General features: G+C 38.1%; 1 protein-coding gene across 1 annotated transcript; it reads right to left on the reverse strand.

The window, feature by feature from the left end:
- Nucleotides 1–758: 758 nt before the first annotated feature.
- LOC112014044 (acidic endochitinase) lies at nucleotides 759–1873 on the reverse strand. Its single transcript, XM_024046422.2, has one exon. The coding sequence runs from the start codon at nucleotides 1775–1777 to the stop codon at nucleotides 890–892; it is 888 nt and encodes a 295-aa protein (XP_023902190.2). The 5' UTR covers nucleotides 1778–1873; the 3' UTR covers nucleotides 759–889.
- Nucleotides 1874–23798: the final 21925 nt, after the last annotated feature.

The raw sequence follows: 23798 nt of genomic DNA on the forward strand, positions 1-23798 counted from the left end.
TTGCCGAGTTGGCCAAACTTCAAATGGTCATAATACTCAATATAAGTCCAAATTAGGCGAATTTTATGTTCACATTGAAGCTTAGGATGTCTATTTTCCAATGAAACAAACCTCACTAAAAAATTCTTTGTGGATCAAAAGATATGGTTAAAACAGTGAGCAAATGTCATTTTTCAGTATCGATTTCAAAGTTATTTGAGCACTTTGAGCTGTGATTACTTCCAAATATTATGAACTCTTTAATTACCCTTGGTTGATATATTTCAAGCTCATCATTAGAGCCGGAGACCAAAATTTATTAACGGGTATAAAATGCAGTGTTTACAAGGCCTGCTCACCCGTATTTCTTTTTAGGCCTTGGGGAAGACAAGCCCACTCTTCATTGTTGGACTTGTATATCACCCAAAAAGGTCCATGTTCAGTGTTTTTGATCCTCAATTCTTGGTTGATTTATAATTTAAAAGTCCCATTTTTTGGTACGAAATCTTGTCACGCATATTGTTACTTATTGCAAACATTCCAATAGAATTAGTTTGTGCCCAATTAGGATCACATAATTTTTTATTTTATTGACAGTATGGTCCGTTTTAATTGTAGAACTATACACTCGTCGCTAACATCAATAGGTTTGTGGCTATTATCACATGCCCAATTCATATCGTTTGAACTCGGGGCATGACAATATTTGATAATATATAACATGACCTTAATAAAAAAAGGCACAGATTACATTCATTCATGGGAAAAAAAAAAGGACATGTTAGAATTGATGCATATTTTTATTCGTGTCACATACATACATGTATATAAGCACAGATAATAGTTATGGAAGATGTAGGAACTCTTCTACTTTGAAATTATAACATGCATCAATTTAGACTCCAGACTCCTAAACGCTGCTCTTGATGGAAGAACTGTATCCTGCTTGGTCATCGTAGTATTTCGACCACAGCATCACACCTCCATACTTGGCACTACCTTTAATGGCCGGAAGCACTTTAGAAGTTAAATCAGCAGCTGGTATGAAGCCACTCCCAGCTGCATTAGGTGAAGCAGGAAGTCCTAAGAAAAATTTGGGGGCAGGAATAGAAGTAGTCCATTGGTTCCAATACTTTACTAGATTACCTGAGCTGTACTGGCATGGAGGGTTATTATAGAACTGTACCCATACATAATCAAATAGACCTGTCTTAAGGGCAGCTCCCATGTAAGCATCAGGAAATGGGCACTGAGGAGCTGCGGTTAAGTACACTTTCTTTCCTTGTTTGCTGTATTGAGAGAGAAACCTTGCAAGCTCATCCCAATGCTGGGTTGTTCCTCCTTCAATATCGAAGTCAATTCCATCCAAAACAGCTGCTCCAAGAGGGCGAGATGAGGATTGCCCTCCTAAGAAGTTATTCCAAAGATAGGTCGCTACTTGTTTAGCATCGTCAGTTGAAGAAAGAGAATAGCTCCCTGCACCTCCTCCAATGGATAACATCACCTTAATTCCTCTTGACTGGCATGATTGTATCTCAGAGCTAAACCTGGTGCACCCATTAGTTGTTGGATCACAATGGCCAGCAAGGTTGATTTGGGGTTTTTGACCGTTGCGAAAGGTCGGAAGGAAAGCTACGTTGACAAAGGCATACTTACCTGTGGCACAAGTTTGTGCCAAGGTACCCTCATTTCCATTCTGACCCCAGTAGATTGCGATTCCACCAGCATTAGTACCAACCACTAGAATCAGAATTACTGATAAGAGGAAAGGTATTGAGCTTGACGGATTCGATGCCATAGTATAGTAGGTTTGTGAGTGTTCAGATAGTCGCGGTTGAACCAGATTTTTTCTTTATGCTTGTCGTGTTCCGTGTATCACATTTTCAATCTCTTATAGGACAAAAGTAATCCTACTCTTACGGCCGCGTTGAATGCTTTTGCGGAATTACCTCACATAAATGGTTGACATATGAAAATGCATTAAAGAGTCAAGTCGGTGTTGATCCCAGACCTAACTAAATCCTTTACGACTTGACTAGGATTTGCACAATTTCTTGATGAGTTACAAGATAAGGACTGCCACTGTGACATTCACCAATAAGTAGATTTCTTGGTGGATTTTAACCAATACCCTAGTCGGTGGCTTGAATTGCCACTTTATTTTATTTTATTTTTTTCTTTACTATTTTACATATGCGATTGACAAAGATAAACAGAAATTTTGCTTTGTCTAATATTGCGTCCTAGTGCCACAATTGGAACACGAAGAGAGCTACTTGTCAATGCCGTTGTCCTGTGGAGTAATTACCAATTAGAGAGCAGAAAATATTTCACTTTGTTTTTACTGTAGTACGAAATTTTGAATTGTAGAGGTTTTTTTATTTATTTTTTTTGGGTGTAATTGAGGTCCGGTTTGGTAATAGCTTTCAAGTATTTTTGTTTAAAATGATGTAAAAACTGTGATTTAAAAAGTATTGTGAAAATACGTATTTAAAGTAATCATAGTACAAAAAGTGTGTTTGATACCATGTTTCAAACAATATATTTTAAAATGTGAAAAAATATAATTGTGTTTGGCAAAGAAAAAAAAATTTGGACCCCCTAGCCCAAAGAATTTTTTTTAATGATTATATATATTTTTTATTTCTAGAGTTGTGCCTCATTCTTCCAAAAATTTAGACTACCTCTCTTTTAATTAGCCTAACCTAAATGGCAACTATCAAACTCAAAAACTTAACAAAAACAAAAGTTTAAAATAAAAAATAAAAAATCATAGTCAGCCTAGTATTAGAGTACTAGCATTAGATATTCTAAACGGTAAATATTTAGTATTTAGAACACCAAATACCAAAAGCATTACTGTACGAGACATTTTAAATGCTATATTAAAGTAGCAAAAGTAAGTTTTGGTTTGTGAAAAAAAAAAAAAAATTTGCAATAGTTGATGCTCTTAAGAAACAATATTATTTTGTATTTTTTTTTTTTTTATCTTTATTGGTAAATGATTACATCTTAATGTATTAAGAAACAATGATTTTGTGTATTGATCTTGGTTGATAGTTTGTTAGTACTATATGGATATCTATTTGGATTTTTTTTCTTCTTCTAATACTTTGGCCTCCCCTAACTTGAAATCCTACGTCTACTTTTGTTGGTATGTTTATGTATTATTTTAAAAAGTGGTAACTTTCTGACACGTACAATTAATGGAGGTGAAGAGAGAGATGAAGAAATTTGAAAGCGAAGAGAGAAGGAACGTGAAAGAGAAGGGAGGAAAAGAGAGTGAGTTGTGGTTATGTTAGATCTTATCAAGTGGGTCCCACACTTTTATAAATATTTACAAAAGTGCCATTGAGTAATGTTATTTGAAACCTAAAAATTGGTAAGCATTAGCATTGGTAGTGCTAAAAAGCTAAATTGTTATTTTTGGCACTATAAACTTCAATTAGTGCCCAACATTGGTGGAGCCAAAGGTAATTTTTTTCTCCATCTGGCTATAGTAAACATCCAAGAGTAGTTGTATACTGTCGCAAGAAGGCATTAAAAAAAAATTTATTTGTTTATTCTCTACTCTCATTAAAAAAAAAAAAGGTTTTCTCTCTCTCCGGTGTTCTCTCCCTTTCTTTTTTTCCCTCCCTCTCTCTCTCTTTGTTATATATATATATATATATAAATATATATTTTTAGAGCCTCCCTTATTTTCCCTCCCTCTCTCTCTCTTTGTTATATATATATATATATAAATATATATTTTTAGAGCCTCCCTTATCTCCCTCTCGTGGGTAGGTTCATGGTGGTGGGTCAGTGTGGGCTTATGGGTGGGTTGTTGGGTTCGTGGTTGGGTGGGTTATCGGGTTCATGGGTGGTTATGATTTGCTAGAATTGGTGGTTGTGGTTTGCTGGAATTGTGGTTGTGGGTTGTTGGAATTGCTGAAATCGATTTGCTAGAATTGTGGGTTGTTGAAATCGGTTTGGTGTTTGTTGGAATTGTGGGTCAATTTGGTGGTTTGCTGAAATTGGTTTGTTGGAATTGTTGGAATTGGTTAGATGTTAGCTCTGGCTTTGCAAGTTTTGCCAGCCTAGTGAAAGGCTCTTGGGGTTGTGGGTGTGGTGGCCATGGTGGGTTGTATCTTGATTGGCCTATGGTTTGTGTGGCTTGTGATCGTTGATGTGTTTATGGGTTTTGCTAGTTTGTGTGGCCTGTGATTGTTGCAGGAGAAAGAGATGAAGAATAGAAGAAGAATAAAAAAAAAGATAAAAAGAGAATATTTAAATGAAATGCTAAAAAATATAGAACCATTGATGTTGGTAGTGTTATAAAATGAAATGTTAGAATAGATAAAGTAGCTTTTTGAGTTACTAAAAGGTAAAAAATATGGCTCCACCAATGTGGATGCTCTAAGAGGAGTTCTCTAAATTTAGTATTCAAGCACCCAAAAATAAGAAATTTAACTTAAACACTTCTAAATAAAATCTCTTATCAAACACATTGGTTTTTTTGGAGCCCATAGTTTTCAGTGTTTAAGCACTGAAAACTGTTATTTGAACTGAAGAGGAAAAATATAAGTTGACGGATCCTTGTGAAGTGGGCTGGGCGATTCCTCATCCATGGGTCGATGAAGGACTGGCCCATTGTGTGCAAGACCTGTTGAGGACAGATCCATCATGAACAGACACAACCTAGACGGATCTATTTGTCACGTGTTAGCCAGAATCCCTAGATGGAAATACTTGCGGTGCACATCATAGAATCTTGAGGTAAATAGAATCCTAGCGCAAAGAGGATTCTAGAAGTTGCGCACATTAATGAAGATCTTCCCTATAAGGAAAAGACTTGTCCATCACATTTTGGATTTCTCAAAAGGATTTCTACAAGGAAAGGACTTCAACTCCAAGTAAAAAAGGTCAACCTTCACCTACTATAAAAGCCCCAATACCCTCACAAATTAAGGTACGCATAATTGACACTCTCTAGCACTCTGGAGTTGTAAGAGATTGTAACTTGACCTTCGGAAGGTATTTGGCCGACACCACACCGGTGCTCTCTGTTCAAGTTTTTCTCCTTTCTTGTGTTGTGCAGGTTACATTTCGAGTGCGCGAGTATCGTGTGGCTCACTGGTGATTTTCTCGGCATCATCAGTTGGCGTTGTCTATGGGAAAGTTTCATTCTTTGCGACTTATAAGCCGTGTTATCGCTTCCCGGATAAAGGAGTTGCATGGTGCTCACTGGCTCGATGGCAACCACCAACGGCATCTAAAGAGAGGAACCACCCACAACTGCCCTCGAGAGACAGGTCCAAACTCTCACCGCAGCAGTGGAGCGTCTCACCAAACAAAACCACGACTTGGAAGAGCAGCTGCGCCAGAAGAACGCAGCCCCAAACAATCAGAGGGAGGACCAAGAAGGTACCAGCGCTGTGCGAAGAGATCGAGAGGGGCCTGAAGGTAGCAACGCCCCAAGTAGGCCAGAACGGCAACATGTGAGCCTCCCATCCTTCATGGATATGGCTCCACCTCTTATTGTCGCGGAGATATAGGCGATGAAGGAACAGATGGAAGTCATGATGAACGCCCTCAAAGGACGAGTGTCTAGCGATCTTGATGACCTAGTCAACCGGATCGACTCCTCGTTTACTGCCCTTGTCAATTCCTTTCCCCTACCATATAAGTTTCGCATGCCCCAGATAGAAAGGTACGACGGAGTTAAGGACCTTCTAGATCACCTAGAGACCTTTAAGACCCTGATGCACCTTTAAGGGGTAGCAGACAAAATCATGTGTAGGGCCTTCCCTAAAACGTTGAAGGGCCCCGCCAGGATATGGTTCAGCCGGCTGATGCCAAACTCCATCAGCACGTTCAAGGAACTAAGCACTCAGTTTACTTCACACTTTATCAGGGGACACAGGTATAAGAAGTCCACGGCGTGCTTGATGAGCATCAGGCAGTGAGAGAACGAGACGCTGAGATCCTACATAACCTGCTTCAATAAGGAAGCACTTTCGATCGATGAAGCCGATGACAAGATATTGGTAGCAGCCTTCACGAATGGGTTGCGAAAGGGTAAATTTTTGTTCTCTCTATATACAAAAATGACCTGAAGACCATGTCAGAAATACTCTACAGGGCCATCAAGTATATGAATGCAAAAGCCGCATTGCTGGCTTGGGAAGAAAAGCCCAGAAAGAGAGAGAGATAGGAAGATACATGATAGGACCAAGGGCAGAAGAAACCAAGAATGGGAGACAGAAGGGATGAAAGGCCCCTTAAGCCTTCGGGAGGAAGGTTTACAAGTTTCACACCATTGAATACCCCATTAGAACGAGTCCTAATGCAGATCAAGGACGAGGGGGCTCTAACATTTCCAGGAAAGCTGAAGAGTGATCCAAACAGGCGTCCTAGAGACAAATATTGCCGCTTATCAGATAGGGTAAGTTATAGAAGTTAGCCAAAGTGGACCCAAATCCTCAAGAGCAGACCCCTCGACGGGATAATTAGCATCCAAAACCCCCAGTTGGAGACATAAGGATGATTGTAGGGGGAACCACGACTACTGACTCATCCAAAAAGGCTTGGAAGACCTACCTTAGGGTGGTCCAGAACGTCCAGTTGATGGGGTTCGTACCGAAGATAGCGCGGAGGGAAAGCCCCATCGTTGGATTCTCGGAAGAAGATGCGCGACGTCTTCATCATCCATATGATGACACGCTTGCTAGCATACGTGTAGGGGACTACAATGTTCATCGAGTGTTGATTGACAATGGCGGCTCGGCAGACATCCTATACTACCTAGTGTTCTAGCAAATGGGAATCAACAGAAACATATTGATACTGACGAGCTCCCCATTGGTAGGCTTTGGAGGAACAAAAGTATTCCCACTGGGCTCAGTCATGATCTCAGTGATAGTTGGCAACTATCTTCAGCAGATCACTAAGGATGTGACATTTCTCGTGGTCGACTATTCGTCTGCATAAAATGCTATTATCGGATGACCCATCCTTAACTCACGGAAGGCAGCAACATCAACATACCACCTAATGATCAAATTCCCTACTGAGTATGGGGTCAGCGAGTTTTGAGGAGATCAGGTGGCCACGCGTGAATGCTACATTGCCATGCTGGAGATGGAAGATCACCAACAGACTATGTGCATAGAAAAGTAACGGACCACAGCAGAGCCAGTTGAAGAACTAGAAGAAATAACCCTTGACGAATTAAGACTTGAACGGACAACTAGAATGGGGACATTGGCCAACCAGCCAATACGTCAAGCCCTCACAGCTTTCCTTAGGATGAATCAAGACGTGTTTTCCTGGAGCCACGAGGACATGCTCGGGATTGACCCTTCAGTCATAGTCCATAGTTTGAATGTGAACCCTAGATCCCCCTCCCCCCGTTTGACAGAAGAAGCGAGTGTTCGAGCAAGAACGAGACAAACCAATAACAGAAGAGGTCAAGAAGCTACTAGAAGCAGATTTTATTCGAGAAGTATTCTACCTTGACTGGCTAGCGAACATAGTTGTGGTCAAGAAGGCTAATGGGAAGTGGTGAATGTGTGTCGATTTCACGAACCTTAATAGGGCGTGCCCGAAAGACAACTACCCACTACCTCAGATAGACACTTTAGTAGACTCGACAGCGAGACACCAGCTTCTAAGCTTTATGGACGCCTTTTTGGGCTATAATCAAATCAAGATGAAGGAGGCTGATCAAGAGAAAACCTCTTTTATCACCAGCCAAGGACTCTTTTGCTACAAGGTGATGTCGTTTGGGCTCAAGAACGCAGGGCCAACATACCAGAGGCTGATGAGTAAAATGTTTGCACACCAAATTGGGAGGAACGTGCAAGTCTATGTTGATGACATGTTAGTGAAGAGCCTACACGAAGATGATCACCTAGATGACTTCCGGGAGACATTTGACACCCTCCGCTCATATAACATGAAGCTAAACCCAAGCAAGTGCGTGTTCGGAGTAACGGTAGGGAAATTCTTGGGATTCATGGTATCCCAAAGGGGTATAGAGGCTAGCCCGGAGAAGATACGGTCCATAATAGAGTTAGAACCGCCAAAAATAATTAAGGAAGTGCAAAGCTTGAATGGCAAAATTGCAGCATTAAACAGGTTCGTTTCGAAAGCAACGGACAAGTGTCTACCATTCTTCTGCACTGTCAGAAAATCATTTGAATGGACGGACGAGTGCCAGAAGGCATTTAAAGATTTAAAGAAGTACCTTTCATCCCCACCATTCCTTAGCCCGTTCGAACCAGGGGAAGAACTCTATCTCTACTTAGCTATTTCACAAGTGGCGGTAAGTGCGGCCTTAGTAAGAGAGGAAGGTGGATCCCAAAGACTCGTCTACTTTATAAGCTGGCCGTTCAGAGGAGTAGAAGAGAGATACCCCCGAATGGAGAAATTGGCCTTTGCGCTGGTAACTGTGACACGAAAGCTCAAGCCCTATTTCCAGGCATATACCATTATAGTCTTGACAGATCAACCCCTAAGAAGAGCAATGAATAGCCCTAAGGCTGTCGGACAAATGGCTTTATGAGCGGTAGAACTGAGTAAGTTTGATGTACAATACCGCTTGCGAACTGCAATAAAGGGGCAAGCTGTGGTCGATTTCATCATCGAATTTTCTCAAGTTGAGGGCAAGGGGGCAGAGATCGCTGAACAGTGGAGCATCTACATGGATGGATCTTCTAATAAACGCGCAGGAGGGGCCGGCGTGGTAATTAAAACTCCTGAGGGGGATCGGATCGAATGCATTATTCGACTAGACTTCCTCACAACGAACAATGAGGCCGAGTATGAAGCATTGGTGGCAGGACTAGACCTAGCAAAAGTAGCAGGTGTAGAAAACGTGATCGTACATTATGACTCCCAAGTGATAACAAGTCAGGTCAACGGCAGCTACGAGTGTAAGAATGAAAGGATGAGGAGATACCTGGAAGAGGTAAAGAATCGGATTAGCAGCCTCAAAGTTAGAGTCGTTCAAATCCTAAGGGAAGAGAAGAAATGTGCCGATCGTCTAGCGAAGGCCGCCTCAGTAGAATTTATGATTGCCCCTGAACAGGTATTGTCATTTATTCAAAACTCCTGACTCATCGATGACAGAGAAACTGTGTAGGAAGTAGATTCTGAGAGCAATTGGACTATGCCATTAACGACATACTTGAGATCTGGCACGCTACCGGACGGAAAAGACGCAGCTAGGAAATTAAAAGTCCAAGCCTCGCGATTTGTGCTGATCAAGGATGTCTTATACAAAAGGAGATTCTCACGACCATACTTGAGGTGTTCAAGTCATGAGGAAGCAGACTACATAATGAGAGAAGTCCACGAGGGTATCTGTGGAAACCACTAAGGGGCACGGTCCTTAGTGCACAAGTTGATCTGAGCAGGGTACTATTGGCCTACAATGCTAAAGGACGCACAAGCTTATGTCAAGACTTGCGATAAATGTTAGAGGTTCAGTAATCTGATCAAACAACCGTTCGAGGAGCTGACGCCTATGATGGCACCTTAGCCTTTCGACCAATGGGGACTAGACATCATAGGCACTTTCCCGACAGCAGTAAGGCAACTAAAATTTCTGGTAGTTGGTATCGACTACTTGACTAAGTGGGTGGAAGAAGAGGCCTTAGACATTATCACGGAAAAAAAATTCGAAGCTTTGTTTGGAGGAATATTATCTATAGGTACGGGATACCAAGAGTGCTAGTCTCCGACAATGGAAAGCAGTTTGACAAAAGCGCATTTAGGGACTTCTGTTTGGAGCTGGGTATCAAGAATCACTACTCATCGCTCGCACACCCACAGGCCAATGGACAAGTTGAAGTCACGAACTAGTCCTTGCTCAAGATAATTAAGACCCGGCTCGAGGGGGCAAAGGGCATCTGGCCTGACGAACTACCAAGCGTCCTATGGGCATATCGTACTATAGCAAGAACACCTACTGGAGAAATGTTGTTTCGGCTAGCATATGCAAGTGATGCTGTCATCCCAACGGAGGTAGGGCTTACAAGCTATCGGGTGGAGAACTACAACGAGGACAAGAATAAAGAGGCCTTGCACCTTTAGCTAGACCTGGTAGACGAGGTCCGGGCAACAGCAGAGCAGAGGTTGGCGGCGCGGTACCAAAATCTTTTGGCAAAATACTAAAACTCCAATGTCAGACATAAAGACTTTCAGATTGGAGATCTAGTACTATGGAAGGTAATCGGCACTGCTAGAGACCCTTCACAAGAAAAGCTCGGCCCCAACTAGGAAGGACCCTACAGGATCTGGTCGTGACAGAGGAAGGGGACCTACCACCTCAAAACTCTAGACGGACGGAAGCTACAACACCTATGGAACATGGAGCACTTACGGAAGTACTATTAGTAGAGACGACATGAAGAGCATCGATTTTCCCCAATTTCCCAGTTTATTATTATTTGGTTTTACCATTTACTAGTTTTTAGTTCGAACAATTCTTTCTACAATTGCCTTTTTAAGCCCAAGGGGGCAGGTACTTTTTACAAACGCATGGTTTTCTAATTAGTAAGACACATCTACTTAAATTCTAAGTCCAAAACATGGACGGATATAAACTAAGTCCACAAGCTGGACGGATCATCTCAAGAGGATGAAAATTCAAAATCCAAAAAATGGACTGATATAAACTAAATCCACAAGCTGGATGGATCATCCCAAGAGGATGAAAATTCTAAGTCCAAAAAATGGATGGATATAAACCAAGTCCACAAGCTGGAGGGATCATCTCAAGAGGATGAAAATTCAAAATCCAAAAAATGGACGGATATAAACTAAGTCCACAAGCTGGACGGATCATCCCAAGAGGATGAAAATTCTAAGTCCAAAAAATAGACGGATATAAACTAAGTCCACAAGCTGGACGGATCATCCCAAGAGGATGAAAATTCTAAGTCCAAAAAATGGACGGGCTGTACAGATCATCCCAAGAGGATGAAAATTCAAAATCCAAAACTGGACGGATCGTCCCAAAAGGATAAAAATCCTAAGTCCTAAAGTGGACGGGTACAACTTAGGCCCATTAACTGGACAGATCCTCCCAAAAGGATAAAAATCCTAAGTCCCAAAGTAGATGGGTACAAAATAAGTCCATTAGTTGGACAGATCATCCTAAGAGGATGAAAAATTAAAGTCCAAAAATGGACAGGTATCAGCTAGAAGCCCACAAGCTGGATGGACTATCCAAGTGAGACAAACTTTTATAAAAAGTTACAGCATGGAAGAAGTCAATCAAAAATTGATAAAGTCCAAGGTCCACAAAAAATATAGACATGTTTAAATAAAATAGATGGATGCATTTCACAAAACAAAATATCAAAAATGTTGACGGACCAAGCAGAGTTTAGCAAATAAATAAAAACCCTTGAAGGGAAATGTCTACATAGCCCCAAAACATGATGGGGAGATTATAAATTGTTCTAAAATTTTTACATAAAAAAAGAAACAATGATAAAAATTAAAAAAAACTTCAGTTTGTAGCAGGGGCTACAGTCTCCTTAACTTGATGATCCTGACCACCTTTTGGTTTAATATCCACAACCGTTGGGTCCACAGGGATATTACTGACAGGGGCATCATCTCCGAAAAGCTCATTGGTGTCCTCTGATTGGGCAGGCTGGGCGGATGTCTGTTCTGGGATATTGATGGTGATGATTCACAGATCAAGCTCTGGGTATAAGTTCTTCACTTGACAAAGCACGCCATCGAACCAGTCATTGTATGTGTTAGGTTTTTAGACCCCTTAAAACACAACAATTGGATTAACCTAGTTTATTAGCTAAGTGATTAACTTAGTCAAATTATGCAAATCCAGGTTAACACAATCAATTAATCATATCAAGAAATAAAGCAGCGGAAATATAAAGAACACAAAGATATGATCACCCAAGAAAATCAAACAGGTAAAAAACCTGGGGAGGATTTAACCTAACTATCCTCAAGGTAAACTTGAATCCACTATATGAAAGAATCGAAGTTCATACAAAAGGATTTACAAGCACCCACCCTCAACTTCCTAATGCTACCAACCAATAGAACTTACTAACACGACCACGTGCAAGCTTCGAATCCACAGACACCTTCTTTCTTGGATTCTCCAATCAAGTACAAGCACTCCCGCTTGTGTTTCTTTAAGCTCCAATGGCAGCAACTGAGTTGATCATCAAGGTGTTGATATTATCTCTACCTTGAAAACCCTAAGTTTATGTGAAGGAAAGCTCCTCAAGGATCTCGTAAAAGATTCACACAAACCACAAAGTATGAGCAACAATTACTCAGAGCAACTCTAAAAAACGTGGCTAGGGTTTTGCCTTATATACCTAGGGCAAAAATAGAAAACCCAAAATGTTTAATGAGATAGGGCTGAGTTGGAAATTCTACAGAAAAAACATTCTGGCTGACTTTCAATCGATTAAGTCTAACTTTCGATCGATCGAGCTAGGCCGAAATGCACCAATGCATCTGCAGCCTCTCGATTTCAACTTTACATGACTTACACAACTTTGAGTAAGCCTAAAACAAGACTAAACATATTGTTTTGGTCATGGTTTGCCAACATTACACATTAGAGTTCTAAATACATGAATTCCTAAATCTTTAGAACCTAACAAACTCCCCCTTTGGCAATCTGTGACAAAACACAAATTAAAAGCTCAAAGTTTACAATTAAAAGCCCTTTACAAAAAAAAAAAATGCCCATTATAACAAATCCAACCTAACTACTATCCATCAATTGCAAGTGTAGACAAAAGCTTAATTGAATTAACCTGTATATTTCTTGAAACATTAAACAAAACGCATAAACGCATGTGTGACAGAAAAACAGTAAATCAATAAATATGTAAACTAACTCTCCCCCTAAGTTAGATACATCAAAAACAATGTTAACACCCCCTAAACATACCATTCTTGTATTTTCCACACATAAATTAAATCTCCCCCTTTTTGTCACGTATTGACAAAGATAACTCAAACAAAGAGTAACAACTCAACAGAGAATAAGAGGAAATAGAGAATGAAGGGAACACAAAATAATTCAACTCTATAGGAAAATAGAGACAACTCCTCCTATGAACAACAAAGGTTAAAAACGAGTTTCTCCTCCTATAAAAATAAGAAAAACACAACAAGTTTTGGGAAAAACAGTTTTGGGGAAAAATATGAGGGGGGGGGGGGGTAAAGACACAAACTAAAGTTAAAAACTAAGGTGAGGATACACATGAAGAAAAAATATTTTCTCTTTCAATAAAATGCAAACATGGCACTATGTGACCCATAAACAGTTGCATGAGCAGAGAAAATATTTGCACATTGATTATCCATCATATCTCTTAAGAAAAATATTTTCTACAGTTCACACATAAAAAAGGCATATACTAGAAAGTACATAGCTCAAAAATTAATCAATTAATTGTTTGATCAAGTTGAGTACCCAATGTAGCAAAGTGTATACATGTTATGTGTGAAAATAATGAGAGATATTACTGCAAAGTTGCAAGATGGATACAAAATAATGCAATGCATGTGAATCCTAATCACAAATGATGCATAAAAAAAATACGTCATGATGCATGCTCTAATGCAGTGAAACTAAGTTCAATATAAGTTCAAATTCACAAAATTGGCTTGAGCACAAAGTTTCTAATAAAAACCCCAAAATTGAAAACCACTTGTTAAGATTTTGAAATAAATTGACGAATTGATCATCACACAAGTTAGAGAACATATAATAATGATCGATTACATCAAATTAATAAGCCAATTTCATCAATTAAACCCAATTTGAACAAAATCCCAATACGGGTACATTCAAGCTCTAGAATATCTTATTTCTCAAACTTTAAACACATTTTGCATTAAGATCAAGAATCTTTTAATCTTGAATGGCCACAACGAGATCACACACAATAAAATATACTAAGTTTAACAAAGAGTAACTTGTGTAGTGTGTGCAACTAGCAAAAACTTGAGATATATGTGAGGTGATATGTGAATAGCAATTAATCACAAAGTCTACAAAATTCATCACATACAATTTAAAAGAGACTATCACTAAAAAAGTTACATCATATAACTCCCACATCTCCTAGATCATAAGCTTACAATCATGTAAGTTTCTTGAATTTTGCCTCATAATATACACACCAATTTTAATTATGTGATTTGGCATCAAGCCTAATAGTACACACCAATTTTAAGCATTAAGCAATTAAACCGAGGCTTCACCTGATGCTCTTTTTGTGCATGTGCTACACTTTCTTGAGCACAGAATCTGAAAATATGTACCAAGATGTTCATGATTAGTTAGTGAACAGTGCTGAGATGGTTGTTTATACCTTTTTTAAAAGGATCAAGTCTGACAGTCAAAATAACATGTGACTTCAAGATTAAGACAAAGTGATAAACACCATTAACATCTTTCCCACATAACATGCACTACAAAATTTCAACTAGTCAAGTGCAATAAATAAGCCCATCAAGGCTAAACAAGGTATAAAGACATGTTATGTAAAGATAATATGGCCAATCCTTTATTATAAATCCAAGATGTGAAATACAAAACATAAAAATCTTTTTGGTTTTAAAAAATATATGACCAAAAAAAAAAAAAAAAACACATTATGCTAAATGAACAATGCAAAACTATGCGTGGTAGCGCTAAACTAAGCTATAAAGGGTATATAAACAGGAAATATCAATTTTTTAATTAACCCTTGAGTACATGTACAAATTAGTACATACTCACATAAAATCAGAAATAGCTTAGCACTTATTATAACACATACTATTCAAGTTTCTCCACAATGTCAAGCATGTTCTAAATCAAGAGAGAGATATCATAATTCATGTAATCCTCAAGAAAAATAAGACAAGACACAAAATAAAATATTTTTGTCTTTTTAAAATTTTTTCAATGTTTTTGGATTTTTTTATTAGTAAAAAACAACCTAAAAAACAAAACAACCAAAAACAAAAAACAAAACATGTCCACAAACAATTGAAAGAATTAAATAAGGGACAAGTCAGCAACACTCACCTTGGAGAATCTTTTCTCACCCATATAGTACAAGTCTTCGGCTTTGTAGGTGAAAATTCATGAGAAGCAGAGTGTATTTGAGGAATTACACCAATCTTCTGAGAGAGACTGAAATCCTACAAATTCCTTTCACAAGTCAACAAGCTCAAATTTTTCAAAGGAATATGAAACAATTTATATGGACTTATGGCAGGAGACATATCATCACATATCCTAGATTAAAATACAGAATGCTTAAATTTCAATTTATGACAATTAGGACGAATGTGACCATGGACACCACAAAAGTGGTAGACAGGAACAAATTTAGGAACATCAGTATTCCTAACAACAAATCTAGTCTCAGATTTCAGTTTTTGCCTCAACAAAGAACAATTTGGTCTAATATGACCAACAACACCACAAAGGTGACAGGTAGGCACGAAAACAAATTTATTATGCTCTCTAACAGTAGGTTTAGATTTAGGTTTAGAAACTTCAGTTTCTACATCAGAATTTTTACCTTTGTCTAACCTAGCAATATAAGCATTTTCTTTAATATTCCTCTTGAAAAGAGGTATATAAACTTTCTCAATTTTAGGTTTAAGAGAAACAGAAACACTTCTGTTATCAACAACAGGCTTGGTACTAGTCAAATTTTCAATTTTAGCTTTAAATTCAACTAACTCTTGTTCCAAGCTTTTCATCTTCTCATCTTGAGAGGAAATTTGATTTCTCAAAAACTCATTCTTTTTATTAGATTCATCTAATCTAACAATCAATTCATCTTTTTCAAGATTAGCCAATTTTAACTCTTCCTTGAATTTCTTAGCAATTTTCATACATTTCACTAATTCCTTATGAAGAGTTTCACAGGCATTAACAAAATCAACAGAAACAACAGTGTTCTTTTTATTCAAATCATCACAAACATGAGTAGAAAGACACTTCAAATCATTCATGGTAACAGGGGTCAAGGATCAGCTCTTAGATCAAAGGATCTACAGTCAGAAGAGCTACTTGCTCTGATACCACTTGTTAGGTTTTTAGACCCCTTAAAGCACAACAATTGGATTAACCTAGTTTATTAGTCAAGTGATTAACTTAGTCAAATTATGCAAATCTAGGTTTACATAATCAATTAATCATATTAAGAAATAAAGCAGTAAAAATATAAAGAACACAAAGATATGATCACCCAGAAAAACCAAACCGGTAAAAAACCTGGGGAGGATTTAACCTAGTTATCCTCAAGGTAAACTTAAATCCACCATTTGAAAGAATCAAAGTTCATACAAAAGGACTTATAAGCACCCATGCTCGACTTCCTAATGCTACCCACCAATATAATTTACTGACACGACCACGTGCAAGCTCCGAATCCACAGACTCTTTCTTTCTTGGATTCTCCAATCAAGTACAAGTAGTCCCGCTTATATTTCTTTAAGCTCCAACGGCAGCAACTGAGTTGATCATCAAGGTGTTGATATTATCTCTACCATGAAAACCCTAAGTTTATGTGAAGGAAAGCTCCTCAAGGATATCACAAGAGATTCACACAAATTGCAAAGTATAAGCAACAATACACCCAGAGCAACTCTAAAAAACGTGGCTAGGGTTTTTCCTTATATACCTAGGGCAAAAACAGAAAACCCAAAACGTTTAATGAGATAGGGCTGAGTTGTAAATTCTGTAGAAAAAACATTCTGGCCGACTTTCGATCGATCGAGCCAGGCCGAAATGCACCAATGCATCTGCAGCCTCTCGATTCCAACTTTACATGAATTACACAACTTTGAGCAAGCCTAAAATAAGACTAAACCTATTGTTTTGAACATGGTTTGCCAACATCACACATTAAAGTTCTAAATACATAAATTCCTAAATCTTTAGAACCTAATAGTATGAGATCCCCAGCTCTGACAGAAGGGCGTCAGAGTCACGGTACTCTTATATTGTTGTCTCCTTAGCCTGACGGAGTTCTTTTTCCTTGTCTTCTAGGACTTTCTTCAGACCCTCCGTCATTTGGTAGTACTCGTCCCGAGCCTCTTTTGTCAGTTTGAGTTTCTGCTCCATCATCACCCTCCAGTTCTTCAACTCAATAAGCTCATCCTCCATCAGCCTGGCTTTCTCATGAACACGGTCTAAGGTCGTCTCATGATTGAGACACCGTCCCATCATCCCCTTCATCATGATCATGACCTGAAAAAGGACAGAAATTAATTCTAAAAAAAAAAAATGACAAACAAGAAGATGACGGATAAGTTACCTGAGCAATGCTAAGGAGGCCTGTCTCCCCCATGGCCTCCGTCAAGTGGTTACCCAAGTCCTCATAATCCTCAGTAGTTATAATAGACGAGAGCCTCTCTAGGGCATACTTGGAATCCTCGCGGAGCAGGACGGGTGGCTTTTTCTGGCTACTCGACGGATCGGTCATTAAGCCTTTGCCGGCCCCATGCTTCACTGGGGTGATCGTCTTAACCCCCTTAGCCATTAAACTAACGACAGGCTCCAAAGGAACCTTGGGTTTCTTGGATGCATAGTTTCCTTTGGATGGCTACTTCCTTTTGGCTGATGGTTTGCTTGAGCCCGTCCCTATAGGATCTGCACCAGCTTCTTTATTTTTGGCCGCCTGTAATCTAATCGCTGCCCTCCTCTTTGTGTTGTCCATCTCTAAATAGGTAGACGGGTAAGGTGGAGATAAAAACACAAGCTATTTAAATAAGGGGGAACGACGAACTTACATTGGCGAACTCTCTCTTCGTAATTAATTGCTGCCGGAGTTGGCTTGGGCCCGTCACAATACCAGTGGACAGTGTTAAGGTTAACGAGTTTTGCCCAAGTTCGTTCCTCTAGCTTAGACTTGGCAAAAATTTTATCAAGAAAGTTAAACTCATTGGGATCAACCTGTGGGCACCGTCAGACTGAAAAAAAGAAGACGGGCATCAAAAGCACTGAATAAATTCAAAAAAGAAACTAAGAGATCATTAAAAACCTTCATATGTTATGCGACGGGTGTATACCGGACGGGTTTAAATACCCCAAGTCTTGTCGACAGGCATGTGTTCCATCTCCGCTGGATGACACATCTAACCGTCACCCTCCAGGAAGAAATAACGGCTCTTCCAGTCCCTATTAGAGTCGGGGGCTTCATAAATCACCTTCAAGACGGGGCTTCTAGGAACAAAACTGTACATCCCCCTTGACTTGTCTATCTTATCTAGACAATAGCAATGGAGGAATTCCTGCACCGTCAGCCTTCAGGTACCATTTGACATGGTTCCGTACAGGACCTCCATTGCTATAAAAATCCTCTAGGCATTTGGGGATATTTGGCTGACGGATAGGCCCAGATACTTGAGGAGTTCACGATGCAAGGAGCTTAGGGGAAACCTAAGGCCTGTGTTGAGCACTTGCTCATACACTCCAACATCGTCTACCCCTTCATAGTAACACTTTTCTAATTGATAGGGTAGACGGATGGGGATGTAATCAGGGATTTGATAGTGGGCTCTAAGAGTATTGAAATATGGCTCCTTGATTTTGGACGTAAAAGTATTCACCGTCCACTCTGGTAGCATGATGAACTCCCTAAGTCCATTAGCACCCACGACGGACTTAACCCGTTGATCTTCACCGTCATCGGAACCCTCCTCTGGCTTGACCATCTCTATATCCTCATTTGTTGAGGACAGGGAAGATACAGACGAACCTCTCTCCTTGCTTAGATAGTCTTGGTCTTTGTGACCTGACGGGTAAACCTCTTCGTAGTCTGCCCCATCACAGACGACTGATTGGTTACTTGATACACTAGACATTGCCTACATGTAACGACAAAACCTAAGAATCTGACAGGTTTTGGAAAGGGTGACGGGGGCATAAAGTCTAAGAAAAAACAAAGAATACCAGAAGGTGAAAGAAAATTAAAAAGAAGACGGAAAAGAAATTACTTACTGAGTTAAAGAATGAACGGATGAAAGTGTTGACGATGAGTGCAGGAACAAGACAGATTGGTCTCTGACAATGATGATGGTTGCGCTCTGACAATATGATTTCGCGGAAAAGTAGAGAAATGAGAGGAGGAGTGATATTTGTAGAAGAAGTGCACGGAAGACAAAGCGACGCTTCGATTCAAGACAACAGCTTGTAAAAGAGTGACACATGTCATGAGTAATAAATGTGTTCTTGACAATTTGTCAAGATGCAAGTGCAACTCATGGAGGTAAAGTCGTCGACCTATGGATTTTCAATCGTCATCCCAATCTTGAACTGTCACCCCACTGGTCCCTTTTCTTAGAGATGGTGAACCCATGGGGTAAGGGGGCAACTGAAGAGGAAAAATATAAGTTGACGAATCCTTGTGAAGTGGGTTGGGCAATTCCTCATCCATGGGCCAATGAAGGACTGGCCCATTGTATGCAAGACCTGTTGAGGATGGATCCATCATGAACGGACACAACCTAGACGGATCTATTTGCCACGTATCGGACAGAATCCCTAGATGGGAATACTTGCGGTGCACACCATAGAATCTTAAGGTAAATAGAATCCTAGAGCAAAGAGGATTCTAGAAGCTGCGCGCATTAATGAAGATCTTCTCTATAAGGAAAAGACTTGTCCATCACGTTTTAGATTTCTCAAAAGGATTTCTACAAGGAAAAGACTTCAACTACAAGTAAAAGAGGTCAACCTTCAGCTACTATAAAAGCCCTAATACTCTCACAAATCAAGGTACGCATAATTGACCATCTCTAGCACTCTGGAGTTGTAAGAGATTCTAATTTGACCTTCGGAGGGTATTTGGCCGGCACCACACCGGTGCTCTCTGTTCAAGTCTTTCTCCTTTCTTGTGTTGTGCAGGTTGCATTTCGAGTGCACGAGTATCGTGTGGCTCACTGGTGATTTTCTCGACATCATCATGAACTATCTTACCAAACAGGTCTTAGCATTTAAGAGAGTGACAATCGGCGGCTGCACATAGTAGTCAAGTGGTTAGAGGACCATCCTCACTTATTAAAAAAATGTAATATACTTGCAAAATAAAATTATATACGCAATTGTTTTTTAAATTAGCATGTTTTGTCTACCTTGTGAGTTCTAGTTAGCTAAACTGGTAAAATCTTTAATGGTTGAATAAGAGATTTGAAATTCAATCCTGAACGGTTTAAGACCCCTTAAAACACAACCAGATTGGTTAGCCTAGATTAATTAGCCAAGTTGTTACTTAGTCAAATTATGCAATTCTAGGTTAAAGCAATCAAATAATCATATCAAGATATAAAGTAGTGGAAAATAAATGACCACAAGATATGATGATCCAGGAAACCACACTGTAAAAACCTGGGGAGGATTTGACCTAGCTATCCTCAAGGTAAACCTGAATCCACTATGCGAAAGAATCGAAGTTCATACAGAAGGACTACAAGCTCCCCACTTGACTTCCTAATGCTACCCACCAGTATAACTTACCGACACGACCACGTGCAAACTCCGAACTGATGGACTCCTTCTTTCTTGGACTCTTCAATCAAGTACAAGCACCCCCGCTTGATATTCTTTAAGTTCTTGAATCTGCAACTGAATGATTATCAAGATGTTGATAACCCTAAGTTTATGTGAAGGAAAGCTCCTCAAAGATCTCACAAGAGATTCACATAAACAGCAATGTATGAGCAACAAAGACTTAGAGAGGTTTGGATACAAAACCCTAGATACAAAAGAGGCACTCTCTTCTCTCTCTCTCAAAAGCTCTAAAAAACGTGGCTTAGGCTTTCCTTTATATAGTGGGAGAAGTAGATCTGAAACCCTAATCCTTATTGGGCTTAAGCTGCTGTTTGGGCCGACTTAAAATTCTGCAGATACGATTTTCGATCGATCGAGCCTGTTCTTCGATCGATCGAACCAGGCAGAATATGAAGTCTTCTTCCTGCAGCTTGTATGTTCTTGAATCTTGACTTGAATCACCTTGAGCATTGTCTAATAAAACCTATAGACTCTAAGATCTATATCTAGACAAGTTTGTGTTCACGATTTGCCAATTGTTCTAAACATTTAGAACTTAACAAATCCCCACCTATACCAAAAAATAATTGGTGTTTTGGTCTAATGATAAAAAGCAAAATCACAGAAGCAAACACCATAAGTTGGAATTCTATAAAAAAAAAATTGGGTTCAATAAAAATAAGAGTCATGCTAGAGATAATAAAATGTCATAAAGATCCAAAATTAGCATGTTAACTCACATAAGAGCTTTTTTTTTTTTTTTTTTTTTTTTTTTTTTTAATCTTTAATTAATTAATTTATTTATTTTTTGGTATTCTAATGTTGGAATTGTTGTGACATTTGATTGTATTTCTAGCATTACTCACAAAAATAATCTTGGGCCAAAACATAATTCTTAACCCCTTAAATAGTAAAATAAATAAGTGTTCAAATAACATTAAAAATGTGCCCAAATAACATAAAAAATAGTATTTTTATTTCTCTTTTCTATCATCATTTCAGACTCCTTATCACTTTATTATATATCCTTGTGTGGACATTCTCAAGTCACTTTTTTTTAGAGGAAGGTAAAAATTCTCAAGTTTCACTTAATTTCTCATCATTCACTTTTTGCTTTTTAATTTTGTTTGTAAAATGAAATTGTAAAAATTCATGTATTTGATTTTTTTTTTTTTTTTTTTTTGTAATTTCAATATATTCAAGTTCTTTTTTATTATATTTTGTATAATTTAAATTTCTTAATGGCTATTCTAAAAAATTCCTAGAGTTGCCACTGAGAGTGACTTCACAACTTTATATTCTACATATTTGTCAATGAAAATTTCTCTTTGTTGTTATCTATGGACATAGGCCAAAGGCCGAATCATTTAAATCATTAGTATTCTCTATTTTGTGTGGTTGTGTAAATTTTTTCCTTTCAAGTTTTCTTCATTCCTATTATCTGTTTGTGAGATCTTTCTCTAGATTGTAACACAATCAATCTTGTGTGGTAGTGCTTCAAGAAGCTCTTTGGCACAATAAACCGGTATCAGAGCCAAAATTCTCTACTTAGGAGTTTGTATTTTGAAGATTTTATTGATAGGTTCATGTATGTAAGGTAAGGAGATTTTATGGAATGAACAACATTGACATGTGGCACTGGCAATACTAAGTTGTGGATGTCTTGGTCCAACAAAAGTTAAATATTGCTTTGGAATACAAATCTGAAGAGATAATAGATAAAGACTAGGAGAAGAAAACTAGACAAGCTTTTAGCACCCATCGATTTTTGTTTGGCCAAGGATTAAAAGATTTTTGTTATATATATTATTATTTACAATGGAGACAAAAGCTAAGAAGTTGTAGGAAAAAAAAAAAAAAAAACAAGAGCTCAAGCACATGACTAAGAGTTTGTAGAATTGACACTCATTTGAAGAGGAAAATTTTCTATTGCCAAGACCATGAAGATATTTTTATGTATCCGCATTTGGATGTTTTAAACAAAATATTGTTTTACAAATTTTAGAAGTTCAAGATTAGCGCTAGGGATAAAACTACATTGTGTGTATTGTATGAATCATATCATATCGTAAAATCATCTATGTATCGTAAGGCACATAAACACATGCTTTAAAATGAGTTTTCTTTTTTGGGTTAAAATTTGTACTTTTATTTGAATCTAACAAGTTGTGAGACTTGTTTTTAATACAAAATTATTAGGTTATTCAATTTAGCCTAATACAATAACATGTTCATTAGGTTTTTTTTTTTTTTTTTCCTACAAAACTTGGACTACACACTTAAACTTCACTTTCATATTAATAAATTTCTTTTCTATACTATGAACAAGGTAATAACTAACAATATAATCATTTTTCATTTTTTCATTATTGCTATAAGTCTAAGAAACTAGAATGCTATGAAGAAATGATTTTTTTAAAAAAAAATAATTTAAATAAAAGAAAAAGAAGAGATAGTAAATGTTAATGATGATGAAGAAAATTTCAATAAAGAAATAAGTTTGCAAAATGATGAATACGATGATAACATTGACTTAGATGACATTGATTAGGCAATATGATGAAAAAAAATTATTATTGTAATACCCAGAAAAAAAAAAAAAAGGAAGGGTATTTAAGTAAATCTTTTGTGGGGTGAATTTTATAATTTATAATTATAAGAGAGTTTTTAGAAAATAAGGTTGAAAGCTATATAAAAGCTTATTATGTCAACATATATGGTGAGATGTTTTGAGTGAGGAGACTACCCAAAATACTCAAGTAGAGAAGGTTTGACTGCACAATTAGGGTAAGAGCTTAAGAATATATTTCTTGTCAAATCTAAACTTTATTTGGAATTAGAGTACTTTTTATGTGGGTATTTTAATCAGTAGTGAAACTATTTAATCATTCAAGAGTTTTAATGATACAAATGAAGAAAAGCTTGGATTTATTTTCGGTAATTACTGCATATTTTTATGTTCAGTCATCTATGCCTTTTGTTGCATTGAGCGGAGATAGAATATGCAGAATTTTAGGCTTGGTGGGACAAGTTTCTGCACACCCAAATGGTACTAATTTGATGAGTTGAGGTCTGACAAGTTAAAAAAAAAAAGAAAAAAAGAAAAGAAATAATGGCTGTTCCATAAGGCACATGGCCTAGCTTGTACTTGGTGTTGTCAACATCTAAAAAGATGATAATGGTGGCATATGGGAAAAAGAAAAAAAGTCCTTGAAGAGTAGTCCACGTGCTGCTCACTTTTACAAGTGACTTCTACAATTATAGAGGT

The sequence above is a fragment of the Quercus suber genome, unplaced genomic scaffold, assembly GCF_002906115.3.
Source record: "Quercus suber isolate HL8 unplaced genomic scaffold, Cork oak 2.0 scaffold_26, whole genome shotgun sequence".
NCBI lineage: Eukaryota > Viridiplantae > Streptophyta > Magnoliopsida > Fagales > Fagaceae > Quercus > Quercus suber.